Source organism: Cydia amplana, chromosome 2, assembly GCF_948474715.1.
Source record: "Cydia amplana chromosome 2, ilCydAmpl1.1, whole genome shotgun sequence".
Taxonomy (NCBI): Eukaryota; Metazoa; Arthropoda; class Insecta; order Lepidoptera; family Tortricidae; genus Cydia; species Cydia amplana.
In genome coordinates, this window is record NC_086070.1 from 8405360 (window position 1) to 8433346 (window position 27987).

Genomic DNA, 27987 nt, shown 5'->3' on the forward strand with positions numbered 1-27987 from the left:
GTTCTTTCGCAATATCTACCTAATCCATACATGTTTGTTGCAGGATTAAATCTTGCCCAATATAAGGCGTTCGTAGTAGGTAGTATCTCTTCAGACAATACTTACCTATGGCGGTTTATGTACGTGTACAACGCAACCAAGTCGAAAAATAAACTTATTATTTAAAAATGTAACAAAAATATTGAGAGCAATGGAACAGGTTATTCTTGTAAAAGTTGTCATTACCTATGTTAATCAAGTGACAAGCTGATTTGATTCACGCACTCCGTTACTGCACATTTGTACCTATGGGCACATTTGTACTAGTATTATATGATCTGTGATATATACCAATCAAAAAAATTAGACAGGTATGTCATATTCATCCAGAAGAGTACACTAATTTACATTAACAAGTGGCATATTATATTGTAAATAACAAATATATGCACTATCTAACTATCTGCATTTTGATATGATTTTATTTTAGTAAACTTAGAAGACAGATAGGGAACAAAGAGAATATAAGCACTACGATAGGGAGTTGTTTTTGATATCTTCTAATTTGTTCATCATTTTGATTAACATTGTTTTAACATCGCTTTTAAATTGTCCGTACATGTTTCAAATTTTTTCCAAATTTTTTCAATAAACCGCGAGTGACAATTTGAATTGACGTACGCAGGGCGCGCTCAGCGAAAAAAAAAATCTTTTGGTTCGATGTACATTGCTGCTTTTCTTAGCGCAATACTGCTCTTTGAGTGTTGCCCTACTTTAGTTTGCTTTACATTGCTACTGACAAGATTTGGTTGACGGACTATAATACTTACTCGAATAGAGTGCCTTGGATCAAATCGACTGATTTGATCAGAAAATAAATTTTCGTCAATCTCGCCAATTTACATGAGCAAGTGCAAGTGAGATAGCGCTACGCATTTGTAGAGCGATGTCCCGTTCCCACCTGTCATTCCGTACGGACACCGAATGAAAATTCCGTGAGTGTGGGTCCAGGGTTATCGGTGATATCGGTTGTCGAAATGGATTATTCCCACTAGTTACCACCAAGTTGTTACCAGTGGTAATTATTGGGAATTTTTTTCCCACCTTTTACCACTGGTATCCACTAACTACTGGGAATTTTTCGAAAAAAGTCGTGTTGCTGTCGCTCTCGTGCGCGCATCACGGCGAGGAGGCGATTAATTTGTCGTAAGAGACAAATAAGTCGCCTAGCGACTAAGTTGCCCGTGCGCGCATACCCTAAAGTATTTAACTCTAGCAAAATTTTGGTGGTAACTAACCCGTCGAAATCAGCGAGCCCAATAGGCGTTTGCATCCACACCACCTGATTGACCTGATTTGATCAGACAATTTAATCAGATAGGTATAGATGGTCAAACCAATTTGTCAGTAAATAGGAACCAAAAAAACTATACTCATCCTTTTTTTTTGGGTGCTAGTACTAGTGTAAGACAAAGATAGTATGATTCCCTCTGTCTATATTTGAAATGGGACAGTCTTTTAACACACTATAGACGAAAAGCTGTTCCTGTATGGACTGGCCTTAAATGTGTGAAGCGTTTAACTGGAATAGGCATTGTGACCTACGTTCTTAGCCTGTCCAGAAAGGGGACATAAAAATACTTCGATTAACTGTCACTACTGTCAATGTCACTGTCACTAGTGTCACTTGATTGTAAGATGATTGTAATTTTTACAGAAAAAAATTAGAAAAGGATGTTTACGACTTGTAGTACACATTTAATAATCAACCAATTGTAATAAATTGGTCTAGTTCACTGTAAAAAATCATTTTAAAATTCCGCGTTACTCGATACAGTTTTATTTACATTTTATACTGTGTAACACGCTACTTAACAAATGTTTGTTTTGATATCTTGGTACGGTTTTATTCGGTAAAAATGGAAGGAGGAGAGTGGAGAAATAGCATAATTAGCCAATTACAGGCCCGAAACAAGTATCAAACTGCAGCCTTTCAAGATGTTATAACATTTCGTAAGTAACATAACCTTTTGGCTCCTGTCTTTGTCTAAACTTTCGCTAATAGATAACTCTAGATACATACTGATAGTGTGATACATTACTTGAATATCGCTTTTAGAGAATCATTATTTAAATGTAATCATAATGCTAGAGTATATATATATATATATATCATCCTGTTTTATTTGCTTGAACTCTGTAGGTACTTTTTTCTTATTAGCATTTAAAAATTATTCATAATTTGTGTGCTGTAATTTTTGTGCTCCATGTAAGCCTTGTAATATATGAGGCGATCAGTTGAGAAGGAGGCAGGCTCAACTGTACTCGGCTGGAAAGAGCTGGAAGTAGTTATGCAAGATCGTGACAAAAGGAGAATACTTCTGCAAGCCCTATGTCCCTAATGAGGGTCTGAGCGATAACAGGAATGCATCATCATCATCATCAATTTTATTTAGTCTGTATATTTCACAATGAAAGGAAAGTTTCAACTTGATTTATATTAAAGTCTTCACTTAATGTTTTTCAGAAAGCCGTCTATTTGACAATGTCAACACACTTAAGACTGAAAATCTTCAGTTAACGTTGGTTAATGAGAGGATAAGGTTTTCAACATCAGAAAATGGTTTATCAACTGCAGGTTCGTACTCTTTCCTTTCCTAACATAATGTAATATTTTTGTAGTACACAGTTGCAGCTATTATTCTCTGATGGGATGCAGTTGTATGGATGTGGGTAATATTCAATCATGGCATATATTTAATGAAACCTATGAACACTTGTTGCAACTGTGGGTATATTTAGAGGCATAACTGCATGCAAAAAATACTCAAGATATATAGCATAACAAGTAAGCAACAACTCACTTGCATGTTTATATTTTACAGATTAGCATAGCAATATTTTTTGTTTTAATTAATATGGATTTCTGCAAAGTAACACCTGGTTGTATTAATTAACCCGTGGAGCGCCCTAACAAGACACGTGTGATAGTAACTCCATACTATTCTTGGTGTGGGGCACTCCACGGGTTAAAAGACTAGCATTTGTAACTTAACCTGTTAACAAAGATGTTGTTTTACTTGATAGCTGTTTTGTTAGTAGAAGTCATTCATGTTTTTTCTGAGACAGTCTTTTAATTTCCTCACATATACATATATTTTTCTTTTAACCTCATACAACAACTTAAGTGGGCCATATGCTACTCTTCTTTGTCACCATGATGGTATTAAAACATTCAATGGTATTATTTTAAGTCAAACCAAAAACATGAAGACTAAGGCTGCTTACAGACGAGCGACATTACGCGACACACTGTCGGCGACGGTCGCTGACGACCGCCTGCGACGGCTATCGGCGACGGTCGGTGACTGTCGGCGACGGTCGGTGACTGTCGGCGACGGTCGGTGACTGTCGGCGACGGTCGGCCACTGTCGGCGACGGTCGGTGATAGCTGTCGCGGCGTCGCTCTTGTGTCACAGCACGCAGTCTTCGATGTGTAGTTCAAGAAAGAGCACGTATTTTCTTTTTCAAAATGAGTAATGACGATTTTGATGCTGATGCATTATTGTTTAAAGAAAATACGTGCTATCTCTTGAACTCAGGCGGTCGTCAGCGACCGTCGCCGACAGTGTGTCGCGTACTGTCGCTCGTCTGTAAGCAGCCTTACTCTAACTCAACGGTCATTTTAATGTCTATCAGCTGTAGTAAATATTAGCTGATTCATAATTGACGTATTATTAATATCATTAACAGTATATGATATGACTACTAAGTAATATTGGAGATGTTTTGTGATACCTATATTCCATTCTAGTTAGGATTTGACAGAATAAAAAATGGTGCTTCATGGTGCAATTTTTCAGTGGCGCCCGTGGTTCTGCCCGAGTAAGGTTCTCTCTGTAGTATCCTCCTCAGTAAAGCTTAGCATTTAAATTTCACCAATAGGTTTAGAAGTTTAGCCATATAAATGTAAGAGACGTACAGGGTTACTTTCACCTTTATTTACAGTTTTATAGTGATTCAGGAAACTAAAAACTGACCTTTTAATGCAAAATTCAAGCATTCCCAAACAAGAAACATTTACACAAAATTTCTAAAATCCTTGCAGGTGGTGGCACCAACGAGAGGGTGCAAGCTTTAGAACAGAAGATTCTGGTGCAGCAAGAAGAACTCACAAATTTGCATCGACGACGCGGCGAGAGCTCTCAGCAGATTATAAACCTAAATGCTAAAGTTCACGACTTGGAGAAACAGCTGCAAGCAAAGGATATTGTGTAAGTTTGATGTAATATAAGTATAATGCAGTGTCGGATGGCTGTAGAACTCGATTCCCACTGGCTTGCTTACTTGGAAAAATGATCCTACAGACATTGAAAAAAGCTTAGGCCTATTTAACACTGCCACTGGTGATATGTTAGTTTCTTCTACTACCATATGCATGACCGCGTTTATATCGGGTGCTCTTATGTGGCTGAACATAGAGTAATTGAGGCTTCTTCGACTCCCTTGTGGTTTTTGACATTTGAGGTGAGAGAAAGGAGAGGGGTTGAATAAGTATAATCAATTAGTCACTCATCTTTTTTTTCTGTCCTTGAACCTACTCAGATTTTAAGCGGTTATAAAAAACTGTATAAGAATTAAACTAATGAACTGAATTTAACATACATTAGAAACAACATTTTGTACCCAAACACTGGCTGATTGTAACTAGGGCTCGCGGTCGCGTCCAGGTTTCGTGCACCCGTTGCCGGGGCCCCGTTCTCGTGCTACACGAAACCGGATTTGTGGCCCGTTCGGAACGGGTAATTAGGGTCCGTGTAATTAAAGTCCGTGTACCCGTGTTACCCGTGTGTCCGGATCCACGGATATTAATTACACGCGGGTCCGGCCCGTTCTCGACGTACAGTGATGATCAGACGCGTTCTTTATAAGAGCGAAGAACGAAAATTAGTCTCAAGAACGAAAAATAAATATTTAATATAAACCTCATGGACAAATTTAGAGGCACGCAAAAAAAAGGTTTAAATTACAGCATCTAAAGTAATTCATTTATTTATTTTTAAACTTTATTGCACATAAAAAAGAAAAAAAGAGTAGGTACAACAGGCTGACTTAATGCCGCTAATGGACCTAATTTCAAAATTAGTAATTAAACTACTACAAGAATACTGTAGGTACTAGTTTTGTATTCAATAACGCCCTTACTCGAATATAATCATTATAAATTTAGCCGATGCAAAAAATATAACTCGACATTGATTCATATATATTTAAGTACCTAAGTACCCCTATGCGTACGCATAATTTTTAACATTTTATAATGAATTAATGATAGGTACTTATTTCTTTCAACTCAAACCGGCACACGTGGGTCGGTCCACTCGGTCCGTCGGCGCCGTGTATTGAATACCCGAACGGAGCCGAGATCCGGATCCGAACGCACTACACGGGGGAACGGATTACACGGGAACGGACTTCGACGGGTTCGGGTAGTTCGGACGCTTAGCACCGCCGGGGCTAAGAACACGGACGCACGGGTTGGCGGGTAGCACGGATATCGGGAGCCCTAATTGTAACATACCTACCTACTTTATATAAAATATTTTTCATTTCTCATGCTCTGAAAGAGGGTCATTGTTGTTCTAAGAAGTGTCAGGCGTGTCTCACTCCGCGATTTCGTCGATTTGCTACAGGTAGCTAAAAGTACATCAGTTCCGGCCCCAATTTTGGGGAAAGCCATAAGCCGCGCGTGGCGCTGTCGCCACCTAGCGGCCATATCTGTGCTGATCGTAACAGACGCGTTTTGTTAGAGAGTGAGTCTTCTGTACTTAGTACTATTATTTATTCTGTGGAAGTGTGCAGAAAATGATGTTTCTGCACTAGAGCATTTTCCTGTCCAAGTACGATTTTGTTAATTTTTTTACGACAAGCAATTGAAATTTGGTTTAAATTGGATTTGTTATACTACGCTGGAAACAGTAAGTAACATTATTGTCCTCTCCAGTATTTCAGAAAACACTGCCTTGATAGCTTCTCTTCGTGCCGAGATTCAACTTTATGAAAACAACATGACTGAATTAGAAGGACTAAATACTGTACTGAGAGACGAGCACCAAGCCTTACAAATCGCGTTTGCAGCTATAGAAGAGAAATTGAGGAAAGCACAGGTATGTTGATTTATCAGATTTACATTAATATAGAAAATTATTTAAAATTATCATACAGGCAGCCAAAAGTAGATCAAGTTGAGGAAACACACATCTCTTGAGCTCAGAGCATGAGTCTCGTGGTTGAGGCGTCATACTTGCTCGAATCAGATAACTATAGGTAGCAAATTTTCCTGAGGGACAGTCCCGTTACAAAACAATATTTACCGTACGCCCCTCATTGTTGAAGGCGGCATTTACTAATTTATTTTTTCATTCTAGCTATATATGTAAGATATTTTATCACATACTGCTATTTATGACTTCAAAGCGTAAAATTGGGGGATAAAACTAACAAAAACATGTCATCACTAGATGGCGGCGGTGATACTCACGGCGTTGTATATGGGTTGTTAGTCTTCTTTATTTACTAGTCTCTGCTCGGATTGAGCCAGCTGGTAAATTATGTATGGTGATCACAGAAAACCGGTGGTGTGTGTGATGTAGTCTTAGTTTAAATTAAATTAGTCAGCTAGCAAATTTTCTCAGCTTTTGCCTCTACCAGACTTGGCTGACAAGATATTAAATTATTTTATAAAGCGTCAGGTGACAAGCAGAAGTCACTAATTACTATTAAATTCTTCCTCGCGTTGTCCCGGCATTTTGCCACGGCTCATGAGAGCCTGGGGTCCGCTTGGCAACTAATTCCAGTAATTGGCGTGGGCACTAATTACTATAAAATATTTAAACAAAAATCAACCTAATATGGTTCACTATGGCTATGAACTTGTGGTGGTACTTAGTGACTTTTGCTTGTCACCTGACGAAAGATAAATGTAATATGCAAAGCACAACAACTGGGTAAGACTTCTTCTGATCAATACGTTATTAACTTGTTACTTATATTTTAAACATGAATATAAATATGCTTAAGTCGCAAATCATTTTCTAATTCTAACAGTTTTTACATATTATAACAGAAACAGAGCCACTAACCTAACCTAACCACAATATCTACCAACTACTTACTTTTTTGTTATATCCAGTGACTGAAATTCCACACGCTAAACTAATTCGCAAATGGGCCGTTTTTTTGTAGATGTTTTTGTGAGATATTGACAAAATTTGGTACGTTTGAACAGCTCCTCATTCTGTTCGGAATAAACACGAAGTCCCAATTTGTGACAAAAAAATCTATGTAAATTTCCGTAAGTTACGAAAGTTCCGTCCATTTGTAACACAGTGGAAAAATTTGTAGGACATACGGTGTATTTGCGCTTATATTTTACAGAATAGGGAACTCAATCTATATCCACCATTTTTTATCAAAATTGACAAAAATTTAAAATCTACAACAAAATAAAAATCGACCCAAACAGTTTTGTGTGCTGGGTATTTGATAAACAAAATACCTGTACAAGTTGTAGGTACAACGTTACATTTGATTCTCTGTCCCAATTCTACGTGTACGTGGGCACACAATTTTGAGTTGAATAGTCAACTACGTAAGCTCCAATTCCGTTTTTGTTTACACAAAGTATTGTATTTTTGGCCTAGTAATTCTAAACTAACATTTCATTTTATTTCGCTGGAACTTTAAAATTTTATAGCATCATTTAAAACTTGGCAGTTTGCCAACTTATTTTTGTTTGATATCCAGCGCGATTCCGATATTGTTTCTATCAATTATTTAAGTTATATATAGGTTAGGTTTATTTAAACTCATTAAATATTATTGATAAGTAGATAAATAGCTACGAAACGTAACTACTAGTAGTGGCAGTTTTAGAACGTTGGCAATTTTCTTGTCTCCTTAAAAATAGTTACCTACATCCTACATCAAACAATTAGATTGAATGAGTTATTGTGCATCGTTTTGCAATAAGAAAAAGCGTACATCGCAGTCCTATTTTAAATCCTATTTATGACGGCGTAAAAATAAACACCCTATATTGCATGACTTTATGTGGCTGCCCTTGTGCACAATGAATAAACAAGTTCATGCCAAAACCGAGACCAACATTGCCTGGTCAGTCTAGTCCGAAATCTGTATCCGAGTGCGCCTGGCCTCGTGGCTCGTTTGGTGAAAATAGTTATTTCGCGAAAAGTGAGCTTGGGACAGTCTTGCTGTGAAAATCGTAGAATTACAAATTCTCACATTGTAATCTACCTCTAGTGAAACAAGTATATTACAGCTAAATAAGATTTAAGTCTGTGTAGTGAAAAATCACCGCCGAGTTAATAAATTATGAAGAAAGTTTTCCTTGGTCGGGTACCTATCATTGTTGATACTTTTGTTGTGGTACTGGTATTTTTAGAAACGTGTTTATAGTGAATTACATTATTACTTTCAGGACGAAAATCGGACGCTCGTTGAAAGACTCATCAAATACAAATCAAAAGATGCCGATAAAATGAACGAAGAGAACGAGCATTTTCTCAAGTAAGATGTTTAATAACTTATCTTAGATTTCTTTTATAACTTACTGAAAATTGTTAGTTAAGCATGACTTTTACTTGCAGTTGGTAAGATTTTGACAACACGTTATCGCCTACATCAGATGTACCGATGTGCGGTGTATCAAATCAGTAATTGTGACATTATTGTGTGGGGCATTTGGTCTATAGCAAAGTCAATGCGCTTGTGAATAGTTTAAGCGATATTAATTTAACTGTATGTTGCTGCTGTTATAGATTATTGTACAATGCACCGTAGACTGTATGCTTGTAATGTTTTATTTAGCTTGTCTAAAATGTAACTGAATGAAGTGTTAGAGACATCACAACTCCTTGTCATTTGTGCTAAATCACACGTTGCCACTTTGCAGAATGCACATTGACTAGTCTATTTGTGCTCTCGTGTTGTGATTAGAGTGGGTCGTGTGTGCCATGCGGCTTAGAAAGCTTGCATTTTATTTATGATTTTGTTTTTGCTTCTTTTTGTTTAATTTCTTCAACAGGTCAAGCCCTACCGCGTTTCTCATCAACACGTTTGGTAGAGTTAGTTTCGGGTGAGTTTGGCATAATGTGAATGCAGATGTGGTGGTTTGAAGGCATTGTGGCGTTCATAATTGAACATATACCTCTTCATGAAGTGGCCCATTTATGTCTTAACTGCACTCTGAAACTGACTCATTTTCAATTTATGTATGTACATCTAATTGGTTATACATTATATGTACTGTTTTAATTTCTCTCATTATCACTGTTTTTGTCACAATTATTAATCCAACATTGTAAAATCAAAACTAAAATGGGACTTAATTGTGTATGAAAAAGAAAGAAAGCAATTTAAAGATATATTTGTATATGCGATTAGGTTGTTTTATGCCGCCAGTTTACACTGGCCTATTTTCTTAGAATAAGCAGTAGTACAGTAGTAAATAGTATGTACCTACTTATAAAAAACAGAAGAGGTGATGAGTCTTATATTATGCGTAAACAAGTGAGTTACGAATTATTATAGAAATCGCGAAACTTTAAAACAATATAGATATTGTATTTTTCACATAGCTTAGGTACGGCGGAAGCTGACATCTCGATACAATTTTGCGTTTTCAGGTTATAAATTTTATGGAGATGACAGCTATCACCGTACCCAAGCTATAGGAAAAATATAGCTACACATTTTTTTAAATTATATGCCTGTATGACCGCATTTAAATAAAAAAAATCTAGTCAGTGACAGTATGACCGTTACAGCTTCGTACACCTAATAGAAATTAGTTGAGAGCAATTTAAATTGCAGTAATTGAATTGATTTGAAAGACGCGTGTTGACCACATTTCACCAGGTCATTAAGAATTGTGAATGAGTTGGGTGCAACAAATTGCTGTAGCCACCACGAGGCGCGAAGTAATACAAATATCAGGTAATTATAATCTGGCAAACCGCAAGTAGGTGCGCAAGTTTGTTCTCCCATAGTAATTTTGAATGTCGCGCCTTTTTTCAGACAAATTTGGTTTGTCTATACTTTGTTTAGGAAGGTCTTATGCAATATAGGATCCGGTCTTATACATTGGTATCAATATATTTTTATTTATCGATGCTTAAGCGATGTAATACCTACGTAGGTACCTACCGAAAACTTATTGACAAAACCACAATATAAATACATCTAAATCAAATTGTGACTATCTGATTATAAACATTAAACGGGTTTTCATCTCAATTGGGGTAATATAAGCGGTTTATAATATAATGTACTTGCCTAAGTATTGTTTTTATAATTAGTTTATATTATAAGTATGTTACAATAATATGTTACACAATTCAAGGCCGCAAAAATATCGGATACTATCTTATTTGTAAAGCCACAAAAGCAGGTCACATATACTTGGTCAACCAGATCTTGACAGTAAAAAAAAGGCGGCAAATTTGAAAAATGTAGGCGCGAAGGGATATCGTCCCATAGAAAATTTGAATTTCGCGTCTTTTTTACTGACAAGATTTGGTTTACCAGCTATATTTTTGTGGCCTTCGAAGAGTAACATATTATTGCAGGATATTATGTCTAGCCATGCAATATATTTTAGGTGTATAAAAAAACATAGAGACATGTAAAAATATATGGTTAGGTTACTAATACCCTGTTTGCGATTGTTATCTTTCACCAGTTTAAATCCATGTTCACTATGTAAAACTATGCTTATACATATACGATTTAGGCACACACATTGTTTTACTTAAGTTTGCATGACGGGCTGTTGGATTTTGTTGAAGTTGAGCATGAAACTGGATACCTATTGCATTTTAGCATGAAATTCATTTACTATAAAGGTGACCAAACTAAGTTAGTGATATGGCGCGGAACAAAAAGGGTTTATCGTTGTATCTCAATTACTCTAAAAAATATTTCTGTTTAAAATTTTGATTGTGACATCGCTCAGCTATAAGTAGGTACTCGTATCACTAGCTGTTCTATACTAAAAGTAAATTGCCATTGCATGCATGGTTACGATATAATACTGAAAGTGATCGAAATTTATTGATATTTTATTTAATCTTTCGTTTATGGCATTTGATTAAAACTTTAATTTGATTAAAACGTGTAACAGTTCAATGTAAAAACTACAATTTTGCGTTAGCCTCCCCTTAAGAATATAATCAATTTTCTAGAATATAATTATTCGCAGTATGGAAATACATGAATAATGTAATTAATGTACGTAAGTTGGTCGATTTCTATTCGTACCTACGTATTGATTTCAAGATCCGCTGAACTATTTTTTATTCATAGTTATTTATGTGAATGTTCATTACATTACTGAAAAAACTCGTTTATGCGAACGTTGACAATTGACATACATACACGTTGAGTTTCGTTTTGCTAAATGCACAATTGTATGTCAAAAAAGGTGTAAAGGTAACATGCAGGTATCGAAATAATATCTAGTTTGAGATAATTCAAACATGCATTATGCTATTTTATCTCGATTGTACATAATACCTACTTACGAAACCACGTTTTCACGTATTTTTCCCTGATAACTAGGTATGTTAAAAAAGAATTCATAGACGCACCAGTTATTATCTACAGTAGGTAAACATTTGGGTATTCGTATTAATCGCGTATACATGTATATACACTGTGAACATTAATTTTGCAGTCAGTAGTTTCACAACAGACATGCATTCAATGTTCACACATTGTTGGAATTTCAGGTAACTTAAAAATGGCCAGCACCATAATGTGTACAAACTAGATTTCTTTGTTGTTCTTATCAGTTTCTATAATAGGGATAGTGTGTGTAAAGTTTACGTCAATATTTCTATAATTTCATTTCATAAATACTTATTTCACTTCGGTGCTATTTTCTTCTTTGCAAATTGTAAGATCGTGAACGAAACTGTCTGTGGTGTGTTATTTTTATTTTCTTCATATACTTATTTTTAAGGTTAGCATGTTGCTATGATCAATTCATTTGCTTTCAGTAAGGAGCATCACCGGAAATAACCATACTCCACATGTTTCTGCTAAGTCGACGAACTGTCGTAAATTTTTGATATTAATTTCTTTCTAATTTTTTTATCGTCTTTTTCAGAAAAAAGAGCGACAGGGTACGGAGAGAGTTGGAAGAAGCGGCCAGAGAAGGTGGCAGTCGAGGCAGCATCGGATCGGCGGGGAGTTCGGCGGAAGATAAACTCTTGGATTCTATGCCGTTTTATGCCACAACTTTGCCGACCAAAGTTGCTTTACGATTCGTAAGTTGCATCTAATTTGTTTTTATGACCATATTGGTGCGGTAAGGTGAAAATGACTTGGTTGATTTCATACATTTCTAGTTTTCGTCTTGCGCTTTAAATCATCACATGTGCGTTATGAATAAAAGCTAATTTTTGAGTCTAAATGCCGCAAAGCATAAAGAGTATAAAGACTCTTGAGTTTTCACGACTCAAAGACGGTCAAAATGATTTTTTGCAACATTAAAGTAACTTGTTATAGAATCGTCTCGTGAGTGTTTACACCTTAAGCCTTTAAGGCTCCATGTTGGAATTTACAACAGTAATCAATATATACTAACATTTGAATATATGTATCATTATTTCAATTATTGCTACAGTTCTCATATTCCGGTTGGGTACTACATAAAACAATAATTTTTTGATTGGTGGTGGTGGCCTCGTGATTAATAAATAGCATTGGTTTGGTATGGCATTATATAGGTAATAACGACGATATTTGCTTATGTTTGTATGTAAGTGTATGTCACTTTATTGCATATAGACAAGTATACACAAAACAGACAAAACAAAGTAAAAAATATCATATATAGCGAAATATCATATATATCACAATAGCGAATTTATCCCTAAAAGGCTTATATGTATGTATGTATGTATATACTTTATTGCACATGGAAATAAAAACACGAGAAACATAGTTACACAGTAAATTAGATACAACAAAGGCTTATAAATATAATAATAATCACACTTTTCTCTCTCGCTCTCTTCTTTTACGGCTTTCCTATGTTTTTGGCGTCGCGTCACTGCTATTCATATTTACCTTTCAATTTGGCGATATTTATTTTATAAAAACAAATCTTCAGTAAATTCTTTTGATGTAGGTACTATTTCTTAAGGCGCCTTATCATTTGGTAATCGACATTTTAGGAGGCGCATGAAGGAGATGTGAATGCGGTAAAGTGGAGCCCAACGGAACGAACGTTAGCAACAGGAGGAGCGGATAGAAAAGTCAAATTATGGGACTTGTCGAAAAGTGAGTGTATTGTACACTATTATGAGGCTGCAGAGGCAGGGATAAGACAATTCGTGGATGAGTTTTGATTTTCGAGAGAATCCACGAATTGCTATTCCTGCCGAGGAATATAGGTAGTTATAGGGCTTTTCTCCAAATATGCGAGGAAATAAGGTAATCATTATGTAAGCATCAAGCATCACTCAAATCGAACCTTCACATCAAAAACTTCACATAAAAAAGTTAAGGCACAACTTATTCCGCCATTCAGTACCCTTCAATATTTGTTCACTCAATATAATATAGCCGGTCAAAAAACTTTGTCAGTAGAAAAAGGCGCGAAATTCAAATTTTATATGGGACGATAACCTTCACGCCTACATTTTTTTGAATTTGCCGCTTTTTTCTATAGACGGAAGTAGCTTGACAGACTATAATTGTGCCTTTAAAAAATAACTGTGCATATAAGCTGGTGTAATGAATGTGGAACTTATGCCTGACACCTTACACATGAGCTGCGCGAGAGTTTTATCCCTTTTCACTAGCTAGGGCCATATGTGATTTCAACTAGTTCAACAAAAGCGTGATCAGAACGTTACTGTCGTATTGCGTAGAATACAGTATGACAATGTCAAACAGTGCTGAACTTGACTTTGCAAGTTTAATAGTTACCAACCTATAGCTTTTCAGATAACGTTTTCGTAGGGAGGCACATGTTTAAGAAATGTATCATATCAGTTCTAACTCCGCCAGGATTTACCGTAGGGATGCCACGAATATTCGGCAACTATTCGGTATTCGGCCTATTCGGCCACTTTGCCGAATATTCGGTATCCAGCCGAATGTTACCTACTATTCGGCCGAATACCGAATATCTGTTGCACCTACTTCTAAAGAAAAATTGCACAATAAAAATAACCAAAAACTATGTAGGTATATTTAGAATGTGTTCTTGGAAAGTTGTTAAATACGAAGACCCTTTTTTGAGCATTTGTTGATTAAAAAACATTTTATTTTTATCATGAGTGACGATTTGTTTGACTCTATTCATTAATGATGTTCAACAAAAATATATCTTAGCTAACGTCATCTAACACTGAGCTTTGTTGGCGATCAGTTTTCATAATAATTGTGACTCAAAATGTTTGCATGTCATGCCGAATATTCGGTCGCCAAATATTCGGTATTCGGCCAAAACCGCTATTCGCGGCATCTCTAATTTACCGGTCTCTGCTCTAATAATTTTGCCAACCGTGTGTATTTCGTTTTATCATATTAAAAGTAGTGTTATTGCATGGGCAGTGGGCACGGTGGAGAACAAAGGCACGCTAGTCGGCTCCAATGCAGGGGTCATGTCCGTCGACTTCGACTCTACCGGGGCGTACCTCGTGGGCGCTTCCAACGACTTCGCGAGCCGCGTGTGGACCGTCGCCGACCAGAGGCTAAGGGTGAGTGATCAATATAATACATAATGTCTAACCTCACTTTATTTTGACATTGGAAATGTCTTTTCGTTCGCTCCAGTGTAGGTTCCGATTTCACGAAAAAGTGTGATCCCCGAGAGTATAATCTCTGAGAGTTGTGAAGATAAGTATTATAAGGGGATCACCCCTTATACTCTCGGAGAGTTGTGAAGATAAGTATTATATTCAAAAAAGGCTGAAAAGACGCGTATTCATGAGAGCTGTAAGGTGCAAAAAGAATTTTTCGAGAAAGTCAAAAACGAAAAAGTTATGGCCGAAATAGTGAAACAAAAAAAAACGTTTTTTTTCAGAATTTTTGATTTTGGCGCTCCATATGTTGGAAACGAAGTATGATATCAAAAATTTGAGTAAAACTCCTTTGGACAATTTAGTCAGCTACAATTTGAGCCTAAAACAAAGACGATCGGGTTAAGGGTTGGCCCTGTAGCCTAACCTTTTTGAAAAAAGTCAAAAAGTCAGAACGACAATATTTTTTCGAATTCCGTAAGTAGATTCATTTCCAATGTGCTCGATAGTCGTGTGAGGCACGAAATCTGTGTTTTTTTTGTAATGGAGTCAGCAGGTAAAACTTTTACGAGTATCTACACTATTCTATTCTTTCAAGGGTGGATCAACTATTTGTTGTTGTTTTTCTGTCTCGTCAGTCAGGCCACAATAGTATATAGGATAGTTTGTTATTAGGAATGTTGTACAAATATCTATTAGAGTGCTTAATGGATGGCCCATTGTGGAAAATCATTATAGCTACATTTTATAAAATACATGTTTAGTTTAACACTTTAAACTCTCGCGCCGCGTTTTGTACACACATTTAATTACACAAACAGGGTTTTAACCCTTAAATGCATAGTGATGCATTTATACACACAACATAAACATCAAATGTTATGCATTATTAAACAAATTCTATTTGTTCTTGTATATTATTTCAATAGTAAAACTAATAAATTTTCCGAATTATTACATAAATTTACGCAATATTTTAATTTATAAAAGTTACATTTGTTTATAGACGAAATGTCGGAAAACTTGGAAAAACCTGGAAGTTGATGATTTTTAGTATGTGATTTTGGGCAGATTTTTCGGGGTTTGTAATTATTTTATATTTACAAATTTTATCATAGGAACATCACAAATAGTGTACCTTTCTGTTGGCAGTTAAGATTTTTCCTAATAGCTATATATTTCCAAAAATATGATTTAGACTATGCAACTTTTAACACTGATTTCCCAGTGAAAATCGATGATATAATTTTTTTTACTATTTTTCCTAGAAACGGCAAACAATTATGTGATATATATATTAATTTCGGGCAAAACGAAAAATGTATTGTATACGAATGATGTATTTAAGGGTTAAGGGTGGCCCAGAAGACCATAACCATAACAACGATTGACAGGAAAAGTAGATTCACCCTCAAAAAAGGATGAAGCCATGCGAAGCGGAGGAGACAAAATTGGAAATCAGAGCCTGGGCCGACGCAGTCGCCGAGGAAGCATCGGAGATAAACTCTAAGAGAAAGAAAGAGAGAGCGAGATATCTCTATATTTTTCGTACCTATGTATACGTCTGCAGAATCTAAAATATCGTTGATTGATATGTGATAATTCCATTTCTCTTTCATTTCTGCTTTTAGATGCTGAACTTTTATAATAACCCTATTGTGGGAACGAACTATACACTACACATGATTCGAAGTTAAATTACAGAATTTAACACGAAAAGTTACTAAACAAAACGGAGGCTAATCTACTTATTATTGATGTCTAGCCATTCCAGGTGCAGTGCAAAGATAGGTACTTATTTTTATCATTATTATAAGAGTTAGGAGCATTTCAAAATTTGTATGGACTTACGTTTTTCGCTCCTATCTTTTATAATACCATAAAAATAAAATCTTCTTCCTCCTCGCCTTTTCCCGCTATACGGGGTCGGCTTTTCTTAGTTTGAGTCTCCAGGCAGTTCTATTCTGAGCGTCTTCCTTACGCGGCCTGAGCGGGTTCCTTACCTTAATAAAATAAAAGCTAATATTTATTTTTATTTAAGCCTTTTATTTCTTTAATAATACATTGTAATATATACAATACAATTAAATTTAAATTATACATTTTACAATTATGCAATTATTATTGATATAGAATTTGATTATTATTATTTATTTTTTTAACTTTTTAATTTTTATTATTATTAAAGACCTCTCGACGAGTATAGGCCTCCTCCATTTCTCTCCACTTTTTCCTATCTTGGGCTATTTATGTCCAGTCGTCGTTTGTAAACTTTGTAAGTTCGTCCGCCTATCTTTCTAAAGGGTGACCTCTTTTTCTTTTACCGGGGGAGGGGGGGGGGGAACCCATGTTGAGATTCTTTTAGTCCACCTTTCTTTGTCGTGGCGTGCAACATGTCCGATAATATACCTACATCTAATTGTATAATAGTACATTATTGTCGAGGTTCGGAAGTAGCTACTTGCAGGCTGAGGATTCGTTTTAAACGGACGACCTTGGGAGTCCGTTTAATTGATTCCGAAGCCAGCAAGTAGCCTTCCAGCCGAGTCATATATAGTGCTTTTCTCAAAAATGGTGCAAGAAATAGAAATATTTTACAGAAGCAACGTTCAAATTTTCACAGAAAAAAGTAAAACCATTAAAAAGATTTGCTTGCCGCCTTCAAAAAAAAAAGTATATTTTTCTGCTTAAAATACGCCAACGTATTTGAGACACCTAAATAGTCGCGGTACCAACATTATAATAATAAGTGCTGATCATCTGTTTGGCTGTTTAATGGACCTATGCCTTCGTTTGATATGGCCATTTAAAGTTTTAAAAAGTTTGGAACTCGTTAAATAATGGGATTTGTATGCAACATTTCAGTCCCGAAATCGAGACTGCAATGTTTTTAACTTTTTAATTTTTTGAATGACCATAAACTAGACTTTGCCGTCCATTTTTGAGAATAGTACATTACTGCAGACGCCGGGAAAGAAGGGCTTGCCGGGTGAGTAGGTATAGCCGGCCGACCGTAGGGAGGCCGGATAGTGATACGAAGCCGGCAAGACCTTTTCACGGCTAGGCATGTATAGTGTTTTTCTCAAACATGCAATGAAATAAAAAAATACACCACAAAAAAAAACAAATTTATAATCTTTATAATAAAAATCCAACTTCACAACAAAAGTTTTTTAATTTTCCTTCCAATCCCTCCATAATTGTTTTTTTTTTTACGGAAGTCGTCCGTATTTCGCGTGTGTAATGTTCGAATAGACCTTATTAGGGCCATTATACACAATCTGATAATAAGAATCTCAATTTCTATAAATAAAATAAATGCAGAGGATTTTAAATATTGTCTATGGTCTCTGGTGACTTACGTATAGACAAAATTTTAAATTTATTCATCAACACATTGAATCATACAGATTCGTATTCTTAATATCAGTACGTTCGTGTATAACAGGTGTTAACACGGATATTTTGGTCCGATAACCATTCAGTCACTAAAAATATTTAAAAAAATATATAATTCGGCTGTTTAGCCTGTTCATGGACACAGACCCCATGTTTACATTAGAATTTAAAAAAAAATTACTTCCCGGCCTAGGCCTTCAATTTCGTATGAAATTCCTTTACGGTTCTCTGGAGTTGCTCCGCCCTAAACGTGATACTTCGAAGCCTGATATAACACCCGGAGCGACAACATTTCATTGCATGTTTGAGAAAAAATTTTTTTCTTGTAAATTGTATGTTTTATGTTATACTCGTATAGTTACTTTAATTGAAGCGGCTTCCTTCTCAGTTATATTTTTCATAAATACCTACGCCTGATACAAAAAAACTTATCAAACTGCTGCGAGTTTACTCTTCCTAATTCTGGATATCAGTTATAATGTTGCTAATGTATCAACGTCGCTTAATTTAGAAAAAAATCCAATGTTTCGAAATTATCCCATTTACGGAATAACCCGTAATAAAATAAATAATTTATCATTACACAAAGCTATTGATAAAACATCAAGGTTATTGTCTTCTATCAAAAAACATCGCAGCCCGCCCTGTACATAGCTAACACAAAGAAAAGAAATCTAATCTATGTTCTGATTTCATGCTTTTCGCTAGACTTTAAAAAAAATAGCGAGTTGAGCAACGGTTATTGACCAAATTTTGCATTTTAGGGTTCCGTGTTTGACCAAAAATCGATCAACTTAAATAAAAAAATGAAAACCAGAAAAATTCAAAGGAAGGGTTTATATGTACGTTACGTGTGTTTCACCGTAAACGTAAAGAGAACTAAATACACCATTAAGAATGAGGGGAAGATACCTAAATCAATTCGTTTTTAGGGTTCCGTACCTCAAAAGGAAAAAACGGAACCCTTATAGGATCACTCGTGTATCTGTCTGTCCGTCCGTCTGTCACAGCCAGGGATCGGATACCGGTATTTTTTGTATGGGAACGGAAATGGTATTTTTTCGTTCTTTGCTAATTACTTCATTTCTAATTGGGCAATCTAATAATACGAAGTCGTAACATAAAAACACAACTGAGTCCTACGTTTCGAGTATAAAATAATTCGAAAAATATGGTTATTTCTAAGTTTTTGCAAAAAACCGGTTCCGATCCCTGGTCACAGCCTATTTTCTCCGAAACTACTGGCCCAATTAAGTTGAAATTTGGTGGACATATTTAAGTTTGTGACCACATGTAACGAAAACAAATGAATTTTACACATGGAGGCAACTTTTGGGGGGTAAATGAGAAAACTAAAAAAAACAGTTGCTCAAACTACATGTATATCATGTTATATATCAAATGAAAGAGCTCGTTATGAGAATCTCAAATATATATTTTTTTATAATTTTAGGATAAACAATTTAAGAGTAATTCAAGAAAATAGGCAAAAAATTACCTTTCCCCCACCCTTATCTCCGAAACTACTGGATTTAAAATTATGAAAAAAATACACATAATAGTTCTTTACCTATAGATAACAGGAAAACCTATTAGAACTGTGCATTCAAGCTTGAATCGGGCTTAATTAGTTTTTGATATTGTTAAAAATTATGTAATGTACGGAACCCTTGGAACGCGAGTCCGACTCGCACTTGGCCGGTTTTTTATATCGCGGATGACACAACAAAACGCAATTGTTTTTTGTATGGAAAACGAACCACCTTAATCGATTTAAAAAGGATATTTTTAAAATTCTGTAAGTAGTAAATTTTCTGTTCCGAAAAAAGCTGTTTTTGTATTTGACCCCATTTTTCTGTTAGTCTCACGTAGTTTTACCATGATATAAAATAATTGCGTGTCTACACAGGTCTATTTTGGAAATTACGTATTGACCTTATAGGAAGTACATTTTCTTTGCCAAAGCCAAGGTATTGACGTTTTCTCCACATTTTAGTGAGACTCATATCTGTCATATGAATCTAAACGTTTAGTTTTATCACTGTAAACCATAGAACCCTAACAAGCATGGTAATATCAGACAATGATAGTGTTAGGAGGCGGGGTCACGAACACGATCCTCTATTAACGGATTGTTAGCGCGTCGCTCGGCTCGTCGTGATCCCGTCTGATCACTTCCGACGTGTTTGCTTACTCAACAATTATAATAAAAATACATTTTGATACTTATGCAGCCATTTAATTTTACACAATTTTATAAATAAGTATTATGGCCTAATCCCACAGTAAGCTCAATAAGGCGTGTGTTGTTGCCATTTAGGAGGGAAAATAGTTTTTAAGGAACTACTTTTCTACCCTTATATTGTCCTCATATTAGACCAAAATTATGCATCTATAAATACATTTTTTTAAATAAATTAAACTGCGAATAAACAGTACTTATGCCTTATGCCTATATTCCCATCCTCAAAAAAGTTAGGATAGATAGAGTAGTCACAATGACGTAAGCCATCAATAAATAATCGCAAATGAAACAATGGTATTCTTTTAGTGGTATGAAACAAGTTGTGTCTTATCTTAATATTTGTAAGTACTCATAACATACCATTATTCCAATCTCTTATCTCATAAATACATCAAACTGTCAGTCAGAGGTAAATTATTATGTACATTGTAATGATAATACGGGGTTCAATAACCATCACAGATGTCGTTCACGTGCCGCCCACCTGAGTGGTTCTGAATGCGAATCATCACGAATCCTTGTGCAATCATACTCAGGACCTGAACATCAACAAATTGGAGGGTCCGTCCGCCCATTCGTCGACCGATCGGCGTAAAAAATACTGGAAGCGGCGGCGTGGGCGAAGTATATGCTGATTTTGTTTGTCACTACTATTTAAATTATACGCCTGTCAAACGATGCTTATCTACTTCATGCCTTCGTGTCAATCTATCATGTAATATATGCTTCAAGTAATGCAATGATTTATGACAGTCTTCTGATATTCTTACATAATTTTTATGAGATTGCATGACATTGGACATTGCCTGGATGGCTATTTCAATGTTATATTAATATAAAAACTAACGAGATTACTTAGGCTAAGAATATATATTTAATGTAATATTTATCATTTATGATATCGTTCTGCATTATGTGCATATTATTATCTACTTATTCTAGGTAATTATTTAATTGATTAACCTACTCTAAGATAATTCGCACAAGATGCACTTGGCCTATCGTTATCAGCTTACCATCTCGACCTTATTGTTGCTAGATGTAAAATCCAATTAGGATCCAATAAATTAGATTGAACGCTTTTGAAATGTGGACATGGAGAAGAATGGAAGGTATAAGCTGGAAAGAGAGGAAAACAAATACGGAAGTATTGGATTTGGTAGGGGAAAAGAGATCCTTGCTGAAAACGATTGAGAACAGAAGGGGAAGCATGTTGGGGCACCTGATACGGCACGATATTTACATAAAGACTATAATTGAAGGAAGAATAGAAAAAAAGAGAGGCAGAGGAAGACCGAGACGTGCGTTTTTGGACCAAGCCAAAGAGAAAATCAACGTAGTGACGTATCAGGAGCTCAAAACATTGGCAGAGAGAAGAACATAATGGCGATTACTCCACCGACAAGAGCCAGGCTCTTAAAATTGTGATGATGATGATGAAATTAGTACTTATATATATAAAAAATATTACTAGACTTAAAATCGAACAATACGCGTAAATTACACTATTTATACATAAACACACACGCACACACACACACACACACACACACACACACACACACACACACACACATCCTTGTACGGGCACAAAAGGATCATCAATAAATATTTTAACTACAAGTACTACAAGTGACATTTCTGTCGCATTTATATACTCTCATAACCTTTAGGGCTCACTACAGGTTTCAATAGACGTGTTAATTATACAATAATCGTCGTATCTAGTTTTAATCACTATCATTGTTTTTAGTTTCTCTGTTTATTTTCGCATCGAGATAGCATCTGCGTGATCGCGAACTCACAGCCCGTCGAGATGCAAATAAGTACACAAATTGCGCCACGAATGTTCTTACCGGCGCCGTACAATTGTCGTAGGCAGGGAGTTTATAATGAACCGAAATCGATCATTGTGCGCTCCGTGAGCGGTGGACGAGCTTCGACCGCGCTTCTTCAATTTTGTATGCAAAGTGATTTACGATCTGCTAACTGATTCGCGTTTAACGATATAACAGCTGGTTGTCATTATGCAACTGCTTATTTGCTCGCTCTTGGATCTTTATTCTTTTTTCTTCTTCTGGCTTGCAGTGAAAAAAGAGTGTTAATCACATGAAGAGAAATTGCACATTGCTGGCTGAGTCGTGGTGTCTTGTTATCTTTGCTATCACTTAACTTAATTCTTTTTAGAGTTGTATATTCTCTTAAATTTATAGAGTTTCTGTTCGGTATTCAGGCAATAGTACATTAAATTTCATGTTTTTAATGCAGCTAAAATATTTGCAGCCGCATTTTCTCTTAAGTAACCGAAGATTCGCTCCAATTGCATGCATGATAAAATATTATCCACCATCAATCCAAACAGTATATAACTTTAAATTACTATGCAAACACGCAAACGGATGCCCTCAATTACGTATCACTCATCTTCACGGACGGACGGGTAATTGCCCAATGGCCCTTACTGCTAAAAAGCAGTCGCTCAGTGTGACTAAATTAATTTTCTGTAATTATTAAAAATTACACACTTCTGTATGTTATGACGTTCGTCATTAACCCGCAAACGATGTGAATTTGCATGTTACCTGCAGACTGTATTTAAATTTTACTGGAAAACCGGCCAAGTGCGTTTTGGGCCACGCATAATGGGGGGTTCCGTATCTTTCTACGATATGAAAAAAAGCACATAACTCACACCAGCAAAAGGGATTAAATCGCGGTACTTACGCCCCTTTATCAAAGAGAGAAGGGTTAAAAAAAACGCTTGTTTTCAAAAGTACTACCTATTCACTTAAATCAATACTACACTATTTGTATGGAGTGCAAGCTAAAATTTTCATTTTTATTTTTTACTTCTAAAGTAAGTAGCGGCTTACAAAAACACTTACGTTCCATATTTCATTAAAATATAGCTTATAGTTTACAAGTAAAATGGCTGTGACATGTGGACATTCAGATGTACGGACGGCCAGACGGAAATGATTAAACTATAAGGGTTCCGTCTTAGCCATTTTGGTTACGGAACCCTAGAAATGAGGTAGTCGTGAGAATTTGCCTTTATATGGTAGCGAGTCAATTTAAGAATGAAGTCATAATAGCTTAATTAGAAATCATTACCTTGCTTCTTGAGTAAAAAAGTGCCAATGGCTACTTAACGTTTAAAGGCATATTTTCTTTTGACGTTTAAGTGCAAAGGTACTTAATTTAAAAAAAGTAGTAACACTTTGTGGGTACATAAACTTCCGTGAGACACAGATAGGTATATTAAAACGGGTCACTCACGCATTTTAAAAATCGACATGTTTCATTCCGTAGTTGGTGCAACTGGGCCTATAGTATTTTTCTAATTCGATCAATACACTTTTGCGAGAATCACCACTCGTTGCAAATTTCCGGCTTTCCGCACTTGTATCGTAAATAGATATTACTATTACGTACTATTAAATACATTCATTATTGGACATTCGGTTTGATTTGGTTTGAAAATAAATCAATATAAAATACACTTTTTAGGGTTCCGTAGCCAAATGGCAAAAAACGGAACCCTTATAGATTCGTCATGTCTGTCTGTCTGTCTGTCTGTCCGTCTGTCCGTCTGTCCGTCTGTCTGTCCGTCCGTATGTCACAGCCACTTTTCTCCGAAACTATAAGAACTATACTGTTGAAACTTGGTAAGTAGATGTATTCTGTGAACCGCATTAAGATTTTCACACAAAAATAGAAAAAAAAACAATAAATTTTTGGGGTTTTCCATACTTCGAACTGAAACTGAAAAAAAATTTTTTCATCAAACCCATACGTGTGGGGTATCTATGGATAGGTCTTCAAAAATGATATTGAGGTTCCTAATATCATTTTTTTCTAAACTGAATAGTTTGCGCGAGAGACACTTCCAAAGTGGTAAAATGTGTCCCCCCCCCCCCCCCTGTAACTTCTAAAATAAGAGAATGATAAAACTAAAAAAAATATATGATGTACATTACCATGTAAACTTCCACCGAAAATTGGTTTGAACGAGATCTAGTAAGTAGTTTTTTTTTATACGTCATAAATCGCCTAAATACGGAACCCTTCATGGGCGAGTCCGACTCGCACTTGGCCGCTTTTTTATTATTTTCTGTTTTTGGTTTAGCTTCTTTTTAAGCGACTGAAAAAAGACGGAGGTGTCAAATCTACCATCTTTTTAGGGTTCCGTAGCCAAATGGCAAAAAACGGAACCCTTATAGATTCGTCATGTCCAATGATCGGAATAGGTAGTGCCATTTGGGGCGAATGACCTCAAACATTGTACTTAACATGGATAAGACTCGGGATTCCAAGACTCTTATTTTTAGGGTTCCGTACCTCAAAAGGAAAAACGGAACCCTAATAGGATCACTCGTGCGTCTGTCTGTCCGTCCGTCTGTCACAGCCTATTTTCTCCGAAACTACTGGATAATTAAGTTCAAATTTGGCACATATATGTAAGTGTGTGACCCAAAGATGGACGTGTAACGCAAATAAATGAATTTTAAATATGGAGGCCATTTTTGGGGGTAAATGAGAAAATTATAGTTTTTCAAACTATATCGTGTCGTGTTACATATTAAATAAAAGAGCTCATTGTAAGGATTTCAAATATATTTTTTTTTTATAATTTTTGGCTTAATAGTTTAGCTGTTATTCAAGATAATAGTCCCCCCCTCCCTTATCTCCGAAAGTACTGGTTCTAAAATTTTGAAAAAAATACACAAAATAGTTCTTTACATATAGATGACAGGAAAACCTATTAGAAATGTGCAGTCAGCGTGAGTCGGACTTAATGTACGGAATCCTTGGAACGCGAGTCCGACTCGCACTTGGCCGGTTTTTTTCACAAAAATATTTCTTGGCATGTCTTTAATTGAAGTAGGTAATATGAAATCCCGGGGTGAAAAGGTATATCCATACTAAGCTTACGCACCGAAGTCCCGTGAAATGGCACTACCAATTCCGATCACTGGTCATGTCTGTCTGTCTGTCTGTCTGTCTGTCTGTCTGTCTGCCCGTCTGTATGTCACAGCCACTTTTCTCCGAAACTATAAGAACTATACTGTTGAAACTTGGTAAGTAGATGTATTCTGTGAACCGCATTAAGATTTTCACACAAAAATAGAAAAAAAAAAAACAATAAATTTTGGGGGTTCCCCATACTTAAAACTGAAACTCAACATTTTTTTTTCATCAAACCCATACGTGTGGGGTATCTATGGATAGGTCTTCAAAAATGATATTGAGGTTTCTAATAAAATTTTTTTCTAAACTTAGTTTGCGCGAGAGACACTTCCAAAGTGGTAAAATGTGTGTCCCCCCCCCCTGTAACTTCTAGAATAAGAGAATGATAAAACTAAAAAAATATATGATGTACATTACCATGCAAACTTCCACCGAAAATTGGTTTGAACGAGATCTAGTAAGTAGTTTTTTTTAATACGTCATAAATCGCCTAAATACGGAACCCTTCATGGGCGAGTCCGACTCGCACTTGGCCGCTTTTTTTTTCTTGCCAAAACCAAGAATTAGCACATCGATGTAACTGTAAGTCGCTACTGTTTTTTACTTGTTTGTCCGTCAAGTGCCGTGCGTCCGCCTTGCACAGAGCCATAAAGCGGTCGATGGAAGCCTATTAATAATTAGCTTATAGCGCTATTGTCTGCAGGCGACGCCGTCCACTCCGTGGGACCGGTTCATTTGTAGGTAATTAAAGAGGCGTCGTATTAAAAATTCTTATCTGTTCATCGTTCTCAAAGCGATGACTTTGTGCTCGCGATTAATTATCATTTTATTAATACCTACCTACCTGTTTATAAACTTGATTTGGATTTTTTTGTTTATTTTGGTTTGATTGTTTTATCTTTTTGATTGAGACTATTGATAATTCAATAAGACTGCGCTTAAACTTAACTGTACTTGATCAACTAAGGTTAATTTATTAAAAGCTTGTCATTTTTTTGCTATTTGTTTTGGTTGACATCTTAAGAATGTTAGCACTGCTTCATATAAATGTTTGTTTATTGTCTTAGCACGTATTATTTGTATTGTTTTCTGTAATGAGGTGTGCAATAAAGAGTAAGTATTTGTATTGCATTGTATTTTGCTGAAAAACTCTTCTGCACCACTTCCTTCCAATCGAACTCTCGCAACAATTTATACTTTGCCTTTGAAAGTCTCAAGTCGATCGGGAAAGCGTTAAGTAAGACTACTGTACGAGAGGTGTTTCATTTTAAATTTAGGACAATGTACTACGTTGACAGGATATTTGGCTTTCGTGCGTCTCGCCCGCGCCGATACATGTACGTACAAGTTCGAGCGAATTGCACGATATTAAATAATCACTGAACGTTCGAATTAGCCTGTTACATGCAGTGCATCTCTACTGGTGAGGAAAAATCGACATCGCATATTTCCCCTAATCTTTGTCAAGGTTTTTTCCAGCCACTTTGCTCGTTCCTATCTGCTGCAGAAATTCGTTTCTTATTGTCAAATTAATTAACCGTGGATCAATGTCTTTGATTGGTTATTTTTGAATGCAGGCTTTTAAATAATACCGGTACAAGGTGATTAAATACCAATTAAATAAGTACCCTTTTCTGCTAGTTCTAAATACTAAAACGGTCGTCAATTTCAAAAACAGTATTTGCTTAAATAAGAATGACCTTAGAGGCGATGTTTAGTGTTTTCCTTTTAAGTTTTTATATTTTTAGAGTAAGTAGGTATGCTTTTAGAACAGCTTTATTACTTTACTTTTACTTTCTTTTTTACAGCGAAAGTGTGCCAGTTTATATTTAAAAGGCTTTGCTAATGCTCGTTCGCCATAACAATAGCGACATTTAAAGTTGTAACTGCTAATAAATAACCCTGAGTCATTCATATCAATAAAACAGGCATTTTGTAATGTGTACTACTTCTTTCATTCTATTTATTGTTCATTTAATAGCCAATGCGCTTTTGAGTTTCCAGCGTGACTCATTTATTGTAATACTTAATCAGATTACATATTTCATGAGAACCGAGCCTGCGCGCAATGTTTCATCTGTGTCGCGATGCCGAACGCTAGATAAAATCTTCAAATACGTGTATTCGTTGAATAAGTAGATCCAGGATTGTTTCAAGGATCTGATGCTGATCGACCCTCCACGATCGCCTAAGAACCTGTTAAGCCAAGAGCATTATTCTGTTTAGCTTAGGAATCAAATTGAATTCCACGTTACATCTATTTCAAGAATCTGATGCCCCGTGACAGATGCCTGTCAATCTTCGATTATGCAGCTCGGTTTATTTGTTCGCCGCTTCGGCAGCGTGTGCCTACTCGCAATTCTCGGTAGCTGCACACTGCGTTATTTTATGAATATTTCATATTATTGTAAACGACTTTATCTTTCCAACAATGTTGCATAGAACATTTTGGTTTTATGGACCATTGAAAAACACTACCGGTTTATTGACGACAAGTAACGGTTGCAAGAAATGTGCTACTTTGAAATGTCGTACTGTCCTGTCTAAAAAAGCAAG

General features: G+C 35.9%; 1 protein-coding gene across 2 annotated transcripts in view; it reads left to right on the forward strand.

Annotated features, from left to right (window-relative positions):
* Positions 1 to 1672: 1672 nt before the first annotated feature.
* LOC134658242 (autophagy-related protein 16-1) overlaps positions 1673 to 27987 on the forward strand; it is a 248451-nt gene continuing 222136 nt past the window's right edge. Inside the window, exons 1-9 of one of the 2 annotated variants that reach the window (XM_063513856.1) lie at positions 1673 to 1992; positions 2507 to 2617; positions 4088 to 4253; positions 5984 to 6146; positions 8480 to 8568; positions 9086 to 9136; positions 12170 to 12329; positions 13242 to 13347; positions 14629 to 14774. In XM_063513856.1, coding sequence (XP_063369926.1) covers positions 1899 to 1992; positions 2507 to 2617; positions 4088 to 4253; positions 5984 to 6146; positions 8480 to 8568; positions 9086 to 9136; positions 12170 to 12329; positions 13242 to 13347; positions 14629 to 14774 — 1086 coding nt within the window. In that variant the 5' untranslated portion in view covers positions 1673 to 1898. The remainder of the gene's footprint in view (positions 1993 to 2506; positions 2618 to 4087; positions 4254 to 5983; positions 6147 to 8479; positions 8569 to 9085; positions 9137 to 12169; positions 12330 to 13241; positions 13348 to 14628; positions 14775 to 27987) is intronic. The other variant, XM_063513862.1, reaches the window with a different exon arrangement.